Source organism: Scomber japonicus, chromosome 13 (assembly GCF_027409825.1).
Source record: "Scomber japonicus isolate fScoJap1 chromosome 13, fScoJap1.pri, whole genome shotgun sequence".
Taxonomy (NCBI): Eukaryota; Metazoa; Chordata; class Actinopteri; order Scombriformes; family Scombridae; genus Scomber; species Scomber japonicus.
In genome coordinates, this window is record NC_070590.1 from 15,573,014 (window position 1) to 15,589,427 (window position 16,414).

General features: G+C 39.2%; 1 protein-coding gene across 1 annotated transcript; it reads right to left on the minus strand.

The window, feature by feature from the left end:
• Positions 1-6,182: 6,182 nt before the first annotated feature.
• LOC128371368 (transmembrane protein 47-like) lies at positions 6,183-13,876 on the minus strand. The gene is made up of 3 exons (XM_053331676.1): positions 13,586-13,876; positions 10,604-10,744; positions 6,183-7,151 (listed from the first exon to the last, which is right to left on the minus strand). The coding sequence occupies exons 1-3, from the start codon at positions 13,800-13,802 to the stop codon at positions 6,970-6,972; spliced, it is 540 nt and encodes a 179-aa protein (XP_053187651.1). The 5' UTR covers positions 13,803-13,876; the 3' UTR covers positions 6,183-6,969.
• Between the last annotated feature and the right edge of the window lie 2,538 nt (positions 13,877-16,414).

Consider the following 16,414-nt stretch of genomic DNA (forward strand, 5'->3'; position numbering starts at 1 on the left):
CTCATTTTTCAGGGTCCCTGATTGAAAATCACATAATGAAGCTTTTAAAAATGCCACATAGTCGTCAACTGATTGTAAACCACTGCTAACACATATAAGATATTAGACTGAAGGCTACAGCGAGTTATTTACACACATAAAAAATAAGTCACAAACAGTATTATTCCAACATATGGTGCTGCGTGTGGCTTTTTAAATGTACATTTTCATACAAATGCTTGAATTTTTTTTTTAACAATCACTTTTTTAACAAATGACTTTTTAACAAATCAACTGGAAATGTTTTGTTATGGAGAAAAGCCACACTTGTTAAGATTTTTGTTATTTGATGGTTTGGTTTTTGCCAAAATACTTGCCAAGATTGCAGATGTCGTGTTTAGAGCCAATTACTGGTTTTGTGGGAATTAGTTTTTAATGTTCTATTATTTGCCAGGTCTCTTGCCAGTTGATCACAGTTATCAACACAGGGTCATTAAATATTAATGAGAAGTGACTCTTTCTATGGAAGTCCATTTTACATTTTTGGTTTAATTGTTTACTTTTGGCCTCAACCCATGAAAGTTTGCTCAGAGAACAAATATTTTATTGCCATATCTATGTCCATCATACAGGGATAACATGTACACTGGTGCTATGTCATTACTGCATGCTTCAATGCAGTAATGACATAGCACGTCCTACAATGAGTTTAAAATGATATTCAGTGGGATTTTTTTTAAATGTAAGAGTGTTTCAATGCCACAGCGTCTTGCCAGTTTTAGCTATCTTTTTTTTATAACTCAACATGACCACAAAACAGTTTATGTAACTGTTGATTTTTGTACAAAATACGCCAAAATGCCTCAATTACATGAAATATTACACCAAATGTACTCCCTCCTCTGTGTGAATTTTATATGGTATATATTATATATTGCATATTTCACTGTACTGAATGATGTCAGCATCATTCAGATGCTGACATTACTTTTTGTGAGCCCTATGCATCATGCAAAAGTGTCTTTTTCTTTTTATCAGTTCTCTAATGTTAAATGTTTCAAGACAACCAGATACCAAATATGTATATGTTCCTAGTAACTTAGAACAAACTATGGATTCAAATCCACAAAAAGGAGCTGAAATGCAGAAATGGATGTACAGTATCACATGTGGCTTTCATGTTTTGAGCTCTTACTGAAGTGTGAAAATGTTTGTAGGGTCTGAGATGCAACACAACCTTCATAATGAAAATCATTTTAACCTATGCTTCAGCTGCTGTTAAAGTTGTTCTGTTCTTTCATGTAATGGCCTATTTTGAAATAAAGTGTTTGTATTAATGTATATTAAGTTGCTATCATGACTCAACAGTGCAAAAAGCAAGACTGCAGCTGAAACTGTAGTATCGTCAGCTGAACTTGCTGAAATCTGTCTCTCTCTGCCCTCAACAAGAAGATGAATGTTAAACTATTCCTTTCTCTGCCATTGACTCATCAAATCCCTCTATCTAATCTACCCAGACCTTATACAAAACAAACACACACACACACACACACACACACACACACACACACACATAAAGCCAGAGAAAACAAATAAGGACAGGTGTGCACGCTGACACCTTGTGTGGCCCAGTGTGTACTGACTCATGCAAAAAAAAAAAAAAAAAAAACATTAAAAAATATATTGCACAATGTTACCTTCAATAAATGACCATACCAGTCATGTGAGAAAGTAAAACCAGTACTGTATATTGTGCATAAAGTTTGTATAGTTGTCTCATCAGAACATAATATTTCTTTTTTAGTCATAGAATCATAATGTTTTAACAGCATTTCAACCCATAAGTCAAATTTACACTTGGATGACTGATTTTATACATTGCCACTAGAAGGCTTCACGTATCAACTTTGCAGCAAATTCTATACTTTTTTTGGAATAATAAACCTAAAATGCTTTGTACTGATTTTTATATTTATCTATCACAGTTACATTAGGATAAAACTGAAAAACGAATTAACAGCAGGATTTTAAGTGGATGAAATCAGTAAAGTAAACACTTACTCATAAAAATGGCTGCATACTCACATTCTGTAAAGTGCCGCATTTGTCATTTGGTTGCCTCAAGTAATACCCGTTCCGCTTAACATTTCAGAAGACCAAAGTATTATTAAATCAAAGTATTGCTCACATGTGCATAATTGTCTTTTTCAACTGTAACATCTCTCTTGCAGGTAGACAGGAATAGCTGTAATACGGCAAAATAGATCAGTAGTAGATCAGAAGCAAAGAACTATGATGTGTTCCCTTTGATTTATATTCCATTTACATTTCCATTATCTTCCCTTGGTATTTATATATAAATATAGTAAGAAGTTTTGAAAATTGGAGGCACTTCAGATGCTTAAATTCTTTTCTATCATGTAATACCAGAAAGGCATCTGATTGGTCCCAAATTTCTTCTGCAGCAGGACAATGACCCAAGAGTCATAAAAATGATCTTCAGTGACAGGAAGAACACAGGTCCCTGCAACAGATGGTGTGGGCCCCAGAAAGCCCTAATGTCAACATCATCCAGATTACATAAAGAGAAAGAAGCAATTGAGATGTCTGAATTCACAGCTGTGAACTATGGCCACTTCTCCGTGATGCTTTGAACAACCTCCCTCAGTAACTGTACTACTGCTGAACTTAACTGAAGTTAATTATACAAGTTAATTGATATATATAGCACAAGACCAACATGCACAGTAAAATCATTTTGTATGGTGCTTACCTCATGTATCTCATTTACTTGTAGATAATTTAGCCCTTGTTTCCCTCTAGTGTCCAGCAGATATTCTACAACACCCAGCACATTACATTGTCAATCAATATTCATGTTTTTTTATATTTCATGACCAACTAATGACTATGTTAAAACATTTAATAAACATTTACTAAGAACTATTAACATTTTGAATTAACCAATGATAAGGATGTAATTTGTTACATAAAAGTGAAGTGAAGTGGTTATGATGCAGTATAAAGGATTCACATTACTTTTATGAGTAGGTATTGGGTATTGGGTAACCCTAACCCAGAGGGAGATTAGAGTTGGATTAAAACTCAGCTAAAAAAACCTAAATAAGATCTCAGCACAGAATACACTATTCACATGACACACAGAGATCTCACTAAAATAAACACAAGCAATTATACTTTTGTTCATGTTGGGAAATTCACCATCTGGATCCAGGCTGACCTCGGTGTTTTACTGTTTGATCCAACATTCATTGACACCCACAAGGTCATGTAGGCAGCTGACTGCTTCCCACAAGTCGCCTTGTCCACACTTGACTGTCCACGTGCATGCCTGTATCCATGGGTAGTTATGTCACTCTACTTTATTTGGCTACTAATTGATAAGAAAACAGACTTTTATAATTCATCAGTAGAGAATCACTGAGACAGGCACACATACTCTCTCACACACACACAATCTGATATGTCTTGTTTTTGTGTCATAGCTAATGGTAACTGCACATATAATGCTGGTGCATAACTCTCGTTGTTGTGTCTCTTGTCCAACTGAAATACCCTTGATGTATGACAAAACAGAAGATAAAAGATGGTATGCAGGAGGAAGGTTCACTATAGTCATTTGAATATTTTATGTTCTGTATTTAGATGTTTTCCATGCAGTGTTCAGTACAGTAGCAGTGTGTGGGTTTAATGGGACCCAGGGAACTGCAGGCAAGCAAAAATGTGATAGTGGAGGAGAAGTGAGTAACTTTTCTCAGGTTAATATGTAATTTTGGTGGGGCCAGGCTAGATAGGGGATTGGTAGGAGGGTAATGTATAGCCCAGGTGTTACTTTTCAGTCAATTTATCTGCCTTACTAGTCTGCTGACCGTAGTGTGCAGAAGACATCCACCACTGAGGATCATAGGAGGAGCTGGACAACTTCAGGTTTGCCTTCATAATTTAAAAACATCTCAAACTTGCACGTTCATAAATAGTTACAATTGTATAACTAAAACAATGACTTCCTTCCTCAGGCATCAACGTGTCGCAGCATATATTTGTCTCTGTCCTCTGGGTTCAGTAACTGGAATCTGTCCCTGCAGAGTGAAGTGTGCAGGGCCTGGCTGGTTACTGCCCCCAGGGGGCAGCCTGTTCTCCAAGAGGCCATGTTTTCCTCACAGACGCAGTTCACTGAATGAGATTCACGTTCAGCGTTCGACAATAAATGCATTGTCTAGGAAAGCCTGTTTCTAGCTTTGGTTTTGTTTCCTCTGCTGACATACAGTAAATTGCTGTAATCCTTGGCAGACGTGGGAAAGACTACGGTCATGTCCAAAGTATTTGGAGCTGAGACCTTGTAGCAGCAGCTGCAGTAGTGCAGAATTATCCTCAGCTGTACCATGAAAAAATGACTAGATAATGTTGTTTTATTGTTTCAGGTCAGTCTTATGGGAGTCTTGTACTTTTCTTGTGAATTTTTAGAATCAGACCTATCTTAATCTCAATCATATCTGAATTCAGGCTTAACATATTTTGGTGTCTGTAAATGGACCTGCACATCAGGAGGAAGTTAACCTGCACATAAGGAGGAAGTTAACCATTCATTCTCATTCAAACCGCCAATCTTCCAATTGGAGGACGACCGCTTTACCTCCTGAGCCACAGCCGCCCCAAATAAGAACATATTGGTTTTCCACCTCATTTTTTTAAAGACTGTGGAGAACAAGTCAAGATAAAAACTTGGCTGTTTATTGAAAGAGATTTGAGATCAACATTTGTACTTAAACATGCTGCTGCATGAATATAGACCTAAAACTGGAAGAAAGAATCAAATTGAGAGATTTGGTCACTAGGTGGTAGGAGAGAGTCAATAGTGAGGGTGTGGTGCTAGTGCATGTGAAGAATGGAGGCAGAAGAAAGTAAACAGAGTAAGATCTCAGGGGAAATGAGCAGCTGGCACATAGAGTTACCATTAATGTGAAAAATGCCTTAGTTGGGATATTTTTTCTTCATGTACCTCTTAACTGTGCAGAAATGTGTAACCTAAGAAGAGTTGTAACTGTGTGGGTGGAGTGAGGAGAACGAAAAACCGCTGGCATCTTGACCTTTCACCTCTACAGCACACCAGTTTTAGTGAGTGCATACTTTAAAAACCTTTCTTCTGCCAAACATGAAAATTTGCTTTCAGGAAATGTGTTTGCATATTTTATGCGTAGTAAGTAAGTTGTTTCCATGTTTCCAGAAAGTTTAAAAATATTCCTCCAGAGGGAAATATCAGTAGTTTCAGTCTCTATGTCCTGAATCAATGTTTCACTTGTTCAGCCTGTCAAAACTTTTACTTGGTGTTCTCCACTGATACAAATGTTTAACCGAAGACAACAGACTTTACCTGAAAGTAATGTGATCACACTTGTCTTGCTTTAGACACTGTATGATGTGTGCCCTCTCTGCCAGCCTGACATGTAAGCACATCACCTTTAACTAGTAAACCACATTTCAAAGATTCCTGAGAGGTCACTGCTATTATAAGACAGCCCCTGATCTGGCACCACAAACACTCGACACGCGATTACACTATTCACAGAAGCCAGGTGTCCGGTTCACATGATGTAGGGTCTTTTCCCTTAAAGCTATTAAAATCTGATGTAAACATTGTCTGCACCCCTGGGAACTTTTCACACGGCTGCAGCTACTGAAATTGTTTATTTGATAGTGTTTCTTTTCCAGAGATTCTTTAACCAGCTGCTGCAGTTCAGACTCTGTGGAGTAGAGGAAGTGTGTGCAGAGACTTCACACCAGGCTGCTTAAGTGTGGCAGTGCCTTCTGCTTTACAAAAAACATGCACAAATAAAAATAAATAAATAAAAACTGCAGCTGTATATTTTGAGCACATTAATCATTTACACTATAAAAATGCCCCAGATAATAAATCATATGATATAAAAACATGTCTTGTGGTTGGTGTTAACAAATGTGTTTCTATTTTTTGCCAACTAGCTGCAAGCTAGAACCTGATAATACCACTTTAAATAAACTATGGTGGGTCTCTCTGCGGAATGTGTGCTCTGTGTAATGAAAGTGGTTCCCATTTTGCAGTTTGGTCCAAAAAGGGGGCACCATTTCTGTCAACAGTCAGAGTATTTGAACCACTGGGGACATCATAGTAAATCTGCAACAGTAATTCACACTCTTAATATTCCCCAAAAACTACAGTTGTTTATTCTGGATTTTCCTTCATGTAGAAATACTTTGTACAAATTTACATTCTTCATTTGAGACAAACTGCTGTGAGTTTCCAAACAAATTATCAACACTCGATAGCTCCAGCGTATATCAAAGCTGACTAATTTACACTTCTAATACCAGAAGGCTTTGCGTTACTAGATATGTTTCAGCTAGAACACATGGAGGGAGAAGTTCAGGTTTTCAATATTAATAAAGTGGAAAATGATGCCATAAATACATTAAAAACAAGCTTTTCCGCGTGAAATGCTACAAAAATAATAATAAAAAAAAAGGAAATGTGGGAGTACTGTAAATCAATCCCTTTCAATGTTCAGCCACTGCACACTCAGGTCTGTGCTGAGAATCCACTGTTCTGTTTCTCTAACAATAGAGATCCAGGTCAAACCACAGTGGAAACGTCCAGCATCAGCGGCTCGTGCCTGTCCAGAAAGCTCTCCGTGCTTCAGCTTTGCCACCTCACCCCAATACCGGCAGGGCTGAGGGACTCGCTGGCTGCCTGGAAGGAGGAGGGGGTGAGGGGTCCTATTCATACAGCCCCGGCCTAAATTAGGCCTTCACAACCTGTCTAAAAATAACAGAGAGGGCAAGACAGCGAGAGGAAGAAAGAGATGCAGTCTGTGCTCACATGCACATTGGCCTGTGTGCAGAGTGGAGAAATGTAGCACACCTCCTGTATGAGAATCTGTCAGTGTGTGTGTGTGTTTATGTGTGTATTTCCAGCGGCGGCAGTTGCAGTGGGACTCAGTACATTGCATCCTCGTATATGTCCGTCCGCAGGCAGAAGAGGATCCCTCCACCCAGCATGAAGATGGTGGCTCCCCAGCCGAGCCCGTAGCCCCAGTTGAACTCGTGATATGTCTGCAGAACCGTTCCGTCAATGAATTTGATTGGGTAGAGGATCAGAGCGCAGGCCTGAAGAACCACTAGAACCAGGAGAGAATTAGAAATGAGATATTGTGAACTGAAAATCATAAAAGGCAGAGCTCTCTCACTGTTTGAATTTGTATTTCTTGACTTAACACTAGAGTAGAAACTATCAGCTGTGTAATTAATTAGTCAATTGGCAGGAAATTAGCAATATCATTTTTGTTAACTGATTCATTTTTAAAGTCATTTTTCAAGCACAACAACAACAACAAAAAACAAAGTTCCAGCTTCTTTTTTTATGTGACAGCAAATGTTATATATTTGGGGTGTTGGGCTGGTAGTTTACTCCTTTTTGACATTTTTTTTGACCAGTTTATTGAAAAAATAATAGCCAGCTCAATCAATAATGAAAATAATCATTAGTGGAAGCTCTACATCATAAATATACCACTACTGCTATCTATATTACCAATACTACTATTGCTCCACTATTGCTATAAGCACTCACAGCACTGTCTTTACTCATGCTTAATATGCTGTTGTTTTAAAGGATCACATGAATCAACAGTAACACATTATTCAGTTTACACCTCCATGCTTATATACTTATTTGATCAAATAGTTTTTGTCACAATAGATGAATTCAGTTAGAGGTGCAGTAGAGTAAAGAACACTGTGGTACCAAGAAGTCACAGTAAGTATATAAAGACCCAAAAAAAGAGGACAGAAACTATGGAAACTAGATAAGTATAATTACATAGGACCATTTTGACATGTTCCTGTTACCCACTCAAAGTTTACATTGTTATCCCTGTCATGGAGACTCTTTAGAGGGGCTCACTGATGACGAGATCATCTGAAGCAGCAGAAACCCTGACATGAAGAAGATAATCACTTTATATAACTAATCTCTAGTTACTGTCAGTGACTTTAAGCTCTCTTCACAGACATTGAAAAACACCTTCCTATTCCCTTTTTTATACCTCGCCGTCTTTTCATACCCAGTATCATTTCTGCCTTTACAGCATTACGTTAGCATTCAAATGTATCTTTTCACACAAGCCATTAACATCAAATGTTTTTGACTTGAATACTGCTTTCATTTTACTAAAGGTTTGTGATGAAAGCACCAAAATAGTCCTAGTTCAGGCGAAGGATGATGAGACATATGCGAATGAGGATTATTTTAAAAAGGAATGATGAAATTTGTAAAAAAGAGTTAACAAATAAAAGATTAAGTAGCATTATGAAGAAGCAAAAATAGCAGGATTATTCACAGAAGCAGGACCAGACTGGGGAGTAAAACTGATTTGTGGAAATATTAAGAATCAGAGCAGAAACGCAGAGAGGATTAAAGTGCAATAAAAGATCAGGTAAAAGTAGAACCTGCAGTATTTTCAGTTATAGAGCAACTTGTACCGGCACAGTGTCAAAAAACATAATATGGTGGCAATAGTTGTAGGATTAGTAGTAAAGGTGGTGGTAAATGTAGCAGTGATGGAGGTTGTAGAAATTGTATGAATAATATAAATACTGTAGTATTTAAGTAGTAAAATATGTGTAGTCTATAATAATAATAATAGTAATAATGTAAGTTTAAACAGCATTTTTAAGGTGAGGACCAAAATATGCTTTCCAAACTGAAGTGCAATAACAAGAGGACAGATAGATTTTACTATAAACTATTATATTTCCATAAAAAGAAAAAAGGCGTTTTAAGGAAAGAGTCTCTATGACACACCTCCCTGTGGTGTCTTGCTCTCTGACAAGGACTCTTTTGAAGTGGGCTTTCTTTAACATCGCTCATTGTTCCCAAGCATTTCCGCAAACCCAAAGTCCCAAAAGCCCATATGGTTCCTTATTGTTGTGAAATGTGGAACAATTTCTAACAATTGTCACCATTCCTTTGACCTTGACATCACATCAGGAAAATTACTGTAATGCCTCCATCACTGTGAATCCCTTTCCTTTAACTCACATGAACTCCCGGTGGTACACGGGGTTTGCGTCAGGGCGAGTGTGCCATCAAAGGCGGATTCTCAAACCACTGACTTTAGTTCCTTTTTGCATGCATGCTAGGTGACTCTTGGGGAAGGGGACTTTGTGTAACTTTGGCTCCACCTTTCCTTCCTACAGGACCGAGGAGTGGATGTGCAGGAGGAGCGACAGCAGCCCAAGAATGCGGTGGTGTTGTTGATGGAGCCCAGACTGAGCTCGCAGCCTGCTGAGGTCATATTTCTGGACAGAAAATAAATACCACACAGCCACAGTCCTGCCAAGGGGCGTTTAACAGAGTCCAACCCCTCTGCTGCTGCTGCTGCTGCTGCTCAGCTGAGGACTGCGTGCCTGTATGGAGGCCTTATTCTCGCAAGGCTCTTAAAGCAATTACACACAGGAAAGGATAACACTGCATTCCCACGTTTTTCAGTCAATGGCTAGCAGTCAAAAGCACAGCCATTAAGTTGACTGCACACTGTGGTCTTTTATGGCTGATGTTTTCATAGACTGAACAAGGCAAAAATACCTTAAAAGTACATCCCCCCCCTTATCTGTTCATCCAGCTCATCCCCCTGTCGTTCTATATATATTTTCCCAATAACCTATGTAGTTTGTGCTTAAATAGTTGGTGTCAACAGAAAACTTGGATCTTACGTGAATTTAAAAATAAACTTCTGTGGCTTTTCACCATGTCTTTCCACACAATATGAGTTTGAAATGATGGAGACGTATGACTTTAATATAAGGAACAGACAAACTAGTCTACAGGCATGTATGATGCAAAACTGCAGGAGGATCTGTGATGCATAGCAGGACTTTCTTATATAATTTCTATTTTGGAAACTGGAAAAACTAACTGGGCATGGGTTAAGTAGCGGTAAGTGGTTAGTGTTTCATCATTGTTAAAAGTAAAGTAAGCACAGGCTATGAGTCAGTTATTATAGTATCTGTATAGCAAATGGAACAACGTGCTCTGATTGCTGCTAAAACTAAACCTTTCATTTTAATTATATGTTTTATAGATAGATCCTCCCCCGCCAGTGTCAAAATTTGGTTTCACCCAAAGGACCTTCTCACAAAGCCAGGAGATCCAAACTATAAACTATAAGGCAGCGCTGGCTGAGGAATCTGTGGCAGGGTATTTTTTCCCCCCTTAGTGACTTCACTTTGTTGGTAAGTCTGTAAATTCTGCGGCTGCTTTTTCTTGGCCCGTGAGCCAGCAGCCCTAGAGACTCCACACCACAGAAAAAGTGAGCTCAACCAGCAAGCCTCATTCAGCTGCTTCTTTCCCTCTGCACCCTTCTATTTAATGTGAGCACTGGAACAAAACAAAAAAAACCTTGTGTACATGGAAATGGTTGTGGTTGTGGTGAATGCATATGTATTTCCTTTGTGTTTCCAAATGTGCGTGAACGTGGTGTGTTGGAACATTGGATGAATATTCATATGGGGTGGAAAAAGTGCAGCCGCTTTCAGAACTTTAGTTTGAGAAGAGGTGACAAAGACGTACCTGCAGTGAAGAGGAACACAGCCACGGTGCGGTAGTGCCGTCTCTGTGTCCCTCTGCATAGGGAAATGAGGGCCACCAAGAAGGCCACCAGGGTTGCCACGGCACCGGCTCCGAGCAACACCAGGGTGGCAATCTGCCAGTCTGCAGGATGGAACACACGCAGGTTAGAGAGGAGCATCCCAACAAAAGCTCAATTAACAGGACAGCCTGGCTGAATTGAAGCGCTGTGTTGACAAACACAAAACAAGAGCTAATCCCACAGAGAGAAGTGAGTGAAGCAGAATGAACTCTGACCTGCACAACAGACTGGCTCCATCAGGACAACAACAAGATCCTGATTGGTAAATATGCAAAATTTACCTGATTACAAACAGTTGTATATACATGGATGTTTACTCATCTTAAAACTGACAATTGAAATTGTATGTACAGTATTTTAAAAAGGCAAAGTACACTAAAAAAAACTCATGTTACTGAGCTTCAGTACAAAACTGTACTATCATCTCCTAAATTCATCACTCATACCAACAAACATAGCTGATATTTTCAGATGTGATTTTGTTCTTATCTGTGTCAGTAATGAATCGTAGTACAGTACTAGAGTTTCTCCTTCACAGTTTATTGTATATCTATTACAGCTCCAGCTAATAATTATGTCCCTTACTGATTGATCTGTTGACTATTTCTCCTCTTGATTAGTCTAAAAAGTGTCAGTAAATGGTCACATCCTCAAATGTCTTCTTGTCTGTAATTCCTATAAATTCTTACTTATAAATGAAGTTAGTAATCGTCAAGATTTCTATTGTTCTATTTTGGTATAATTGTTTGGTGTTTTTTCAGAGCAAATATCATGTGTAAGTCAGTGTGTTCAGTTATGTCTCCGTGGAGGTTTCGGTCGATGAAGTTGGGGGTTTCCTTGGCTGCCAGCATTTTCCGTGGTGACTTTTTAAACTGCACATTTGTCCAGTTTACTCCAAACAAACTGCTGGAAAAGTAAAAAATGCTACTTCCTGTGCATGAGAGGATTCATCTCTGGAAAGACCTACACAACACATTTTAAAGTGTTTCAATCTTCCATCCTTTCCCTGCATTGTGCATTCCCTCTTTAATGTCCCTTGTGTCAGTGTCAGAAGAAAGCCTCACCATAAAAGGCTTGACTGAAAAGGAGAATTTGCATTAGATGAAACTAACAAGCCCAGCGAACAATTGTCAATGGGTGTGTCTCTCTCGGCTGAGCTCCTGATTCACTGGTCTTCAGGATGGTAAAAAGGAAACATTTCCCCAATGACACATCTGACCTCCATTTGATTCAGCCTCAAGCACAAGAAGACATATTCTCCACAGTATATTCCTTCTACCATCTTAAATCCATTATGTGGTTATAATTTTGGTTGTGACTAATTAAAATCATCTCTACAAAAGATTTATAAAACAGCGTATCTTCTTCTCAAGAGTATTACTCACTGAGATTGTAAATTAGATTGTGTCCACCAGATTACATCACTCTTGGAATTGGAGTATGTGCATAGGAAATCTGCATTGCCTTTTGGTGAACTGCCCCTTTAACCTCAACACACACACACACACACACACACACACACACACACACACACACACACACACAGTTGCTTTAATGAGGTCTGTAGACACTCAAAAGCGACAAACCCATTGAACCCAACACATTCCACAATATGAGAGAGCGGTCAGTCACACCAAGGATGTTTCCTTTAAATTCTTTGTGGCTGTTAATGTGTGTGTGTATGGGTGTGTGTATGTGTCTTGGTAGTGAAATTCGGTCAAAGGTCAAAGATTAAAGTCAAAGTTCATATACTTTCGTCGAATACAATGGACAATGGTTTTGTCTTAAATGTGTGTGTTTCATGCTATTGTAACACTTGGCTATGTTACAGATGAAGCTCCAGCTAATAAAGCAGCCAAAGCTACTGTACAAGCCAGCAGCCATAATGCTGGTAAATCTGGTACATTTAATGCGGATTTCCCCCTCTGGTGGGGGGGTGGTGGTGGGGAGCACAAACACTCCTGTCATGTGGCCTCTCTGCTGGACAAAAGGCAACCTGGTGGGTCCAGGCCTGGTGAGGTGGATGGTGGGGAAGATGCTGGATGTGTCTCTACAGATTCACTCAAAGCCTTTCTGGTGGTGGATTCACTTGTTATGCACCAAAAGTGATTATGTTTAGGTGTTTAATACAAGTTTCTTATTGTTCACATAAAAACTGACTTTTTATTAATCTAAAAAAGGGTCATTCATATGATGGAATCAACATTTATATATAAAAATGACTTTGTTGATTGATTTGATGTTGAAAAAAAAACCCAACAACCCTGAAAACAAAATGTCAATGAGTCAACATGGATTAAACTCAAACTCAGTCACATCCTGCCTTCTCATGAGTCAAATCTTGTTGGCATCACAATCATGTTTGTCGTAGTGAAGCCGCGTCACTGTTCTGGTATGAAGAGGGACTTTTATCAGCATGAGAAACCCTGAATGCCTGATCTGCTGGACAGAGACCAACAAAGCCAACTAAAACAAACCTATGACTGGGAGATGATGGTGGCCAGAGCTGCTTCTCTGCTTATATACAAAAACAACTGATATGGATGTGCAGCCTTTGCGACAAATAAAAAAACAAGACATTGATAACATGCCTGTACATACTGCAATACAACCTCAACAGCTTGCAGAGTTACTGCACACGGTATAATTAAGTTACAGCAACAAATCAATAGGCCTGTCTTAGGTTTTTTTTTGCCCTGTAAAAGTGCTTTATTACCACAGTTTTAGCAATTCTACAACTTTCAAACACATCTAACTTGTCCTGCATCATTCTGCATTGTGTAATAACAGCTTTAAATCTGTTTTTTACTTGAACTTAACATTTTCGTAAAGTCTTTCTCCAACACAATAACCACATCCTAACAGTGAGGACAAAGAGTTTAACACAACAGATGTTTTCTCACCAGATGTGAGGGTGGAGAAGCAGCTCCACTCAGCCTCCCCCGTCGGGTCCCGTGCCTCGGACTGGGAGCAGGACTCCCACAGGGACAGGGAGAAATGGTCCGCAGTGACCCAGGCTGGACTCAGCAGAGCCACCACGTCCAGGCACAGCGCCAGGAAGACGCACAGCAGAGCGATGAGCTTGAAGGGCCGGAACACAAACACTTCGTCCACAGACATCTTGTCATTAACAAGGCGACACCGCCGCAGGTCAGTCAGCTGCTGCAAATGAGCTCAAATCAGAGGGTCCGCGCGCGTCTTCTCCCACCATAGCACGCGCTCGCTGCTTTTTGTGTTTGCGTGCGCGTCCAGCTGGAAGAGTTTAAAGGGAGGTTTCCGGTAAGTTTCAAATTAATGGTGCATGTTAGCCACGCCATACAATGAGTCCAACATGATCCCAGAAACAATTTAGAGAATGTATTTTATTGCATTGTTGGTGCATTTTATGCATGAATAGTGAGGCTATATAAATACATGTTTGTTTGTTTTTATTTTTATAGTAGCCTGATGCAAGGACGTGTGGTTGTATTTGAAAATTAATAGGCCTAGTGTATCATTTACTTTATTTTCTTTCTTTCTTTTGCAGCAAACGTTTTTAGTTGCTGTTCTTCAATCGTGGTCCTGAGGCATCCCTGCTTTGCATGTTTCCCTCTTCCAACACACTTGATTCAAACGATCAGCTCATCATCAAGCACTGCAAAAGCTTAATCACCACCCAGGACCCCAGGAGCAAGATTGAAAAAACACTGCTATATTGTCCTTCACAGGTTCAAAAGAAACTAAAAGAGAGAACAGAAGAATGGATACTACTATGAGCCTCTAATGAAAACATGATGTAAGTCTGAAATAAAGGGTTATTCAAATCTCCCAAAGAGAAGTTATATTTATTGGCCATTTTGTGTGTGTGTGTGTGTGTGTGTGTGTGTGTGTGTGTGTCTGTGTGTGTGTGTGTCTGTGTGTGTCCCATGTATCCATGCTCTTCTTTAGAGAACTAGAAAAACATTTCGTGAAATCAGACTCAACAGAGCAGATTTTCATGTGATTGCTGAAAGGTAGTTGCGCTCCCGTGCTTTTACTTTGAAAGCCACAGCAGGAAGTCAGACTTGTTTTTGTTTTTGGAGGTAGAGGCGTCCTTTTACAGAGTCGGCAAGGAAGTGCGTCCAAGAGGTTGAAATTCAACGATACAGATTTGCAAGAAATTCATGTTAAATTATATAAATTATATAAAATAATCATTTTGAATCTAAATGCAGCGAAGAAAGAGGTTTAGTTAGCAGGAAATACACCAACAAGCAATACCTAAACACACTTTAACACAAGTAGGAGTTTACAGTGTTGGCTCTGAGGAACACAAAACGTGATAATAATCGAATTATGTTTTTTCTCCTGATATCAGACTCAAAGTAACCTACAACATTTTTCTGTAAATTATTGCAGATATTGCCACTATATGTGCACCTTAAAGGTAGAATATGTAGAATGAGCAGAACAACGCCATCTAATGTCTCGAGATCGTAGTCGCAACAACCAAAAAGTAATTCCAGCAGTCGGGTTGCCAGGTCCGGTGCCGGATTTTATTTTAGCTCTAACTCTGTAAATATACCACTTTATCCACATGTCTAACCTTTTTAGGCGAGAAAGTAGCCATTTAGATCCACAATGTGACGCTAATTTGTCCAAATAACATCTGTTTAAAGTTTTGTTCCTGCGAATTCGGAGCCACTCAAGTTAGCCGTAGCGATCATTTTCACAAAATAAAACACCCGTTGCCTTTTATTATTAAGAAAACCATAACGATAGAGTTGGTGCTTTTATTTTGAAAACAGAAAGCGAACATACCCTCGCTGTAACCAAAGTCCTTCTAAGGCTCTCTCTCTCTCTTATTATAATGTCTCTGCTGTAACTGACTAAACCACCGAGGTACATTACATTGTAACGCCAGTGGGAGTAGCAGCAATGTCTCTGCATGTACTGCCTAATCCTAAGCACCGATTGGCTTGTGTGTGGTGTCGTCAGAAGCAGAAGAGGCTCACCGTCGTAAACATAGACATATAAAGACATTTATATGTCTTTATATGTATAAAGACATTTATATGTCTATGGTCGTAAACATCTAGTCACGTGTACTCTGAGATGGACGCGCAGGTCAGGAAATGACGTAAAAATTTGTGTTATTACGTTACGTGTTGGACTAAATACATGGACATATTGAGGTAAGTATTCCGGTTTTATGGAAAACGGATTTCATATTTCACAAGGATGGATACTTGGCGAGTTGTACAGAAAGTGCTAAGTCATAAGATGATCGTTGTGGATAAAGGGAAGACTTTGAAGGTATGTAGCATTATAGCTTTTCTCACTTAGCTGAGTGGCTAGCCAAGCTAATCGCTAATACTATTACGGCTGTGAGCAACCATATAAGTCGTGAGTGGTCTTGAATGAATCAGAACAATCTAAGCTTTCCAACAATGTATGGCACGAGTATATACGTTTAAGGGTTGGTGTTTAAAACATTCAGAAGAACGCGTGGCTACCTCCTAACATCCGTCCTGTCCCGTGAACGGAACAGCGTGCGTTAAGAGGTTAATGATCAAATATCAAAATCAGAATAGCGTCAGAAAGTCAACCCACTGTCCACATTTCCATTGCTGCCGTTTTGATACTTCACGGTACACAAACAAATAGCATCTCATATGAAAGCTAAGACCCTGGCGAGTTCAACAGTACCACTATTATTGCGCTTAAAACTCAGTGAACCAGCAGCCAAAGAATACAAAGTTAAACAACCACTT

Coding starts and splice junctions, on each gene's coding strand:
- LOC128371368 (XM_053331676.1), bottom strand. CDS start 13,802: ATGTCTGTGGACGAAGTGTTTGTGTTCCGGCCCTTCAAGCTCATCGCT. Junction 10,745..13,585: donor CTTCTCCACCCTCACATCTG/GTGAGAAAACAT, acceptor TCCATCCTGCAG/ACTGGCAGATTGCCACCCTG. Junction 7,152..10,603: donor TGTGTTCCTCTTCACTGCAG/GTACGTCTTTGT, acceptor TCCTGGTTCTAG/TGGTTCTTCAGGCCTGCGCT.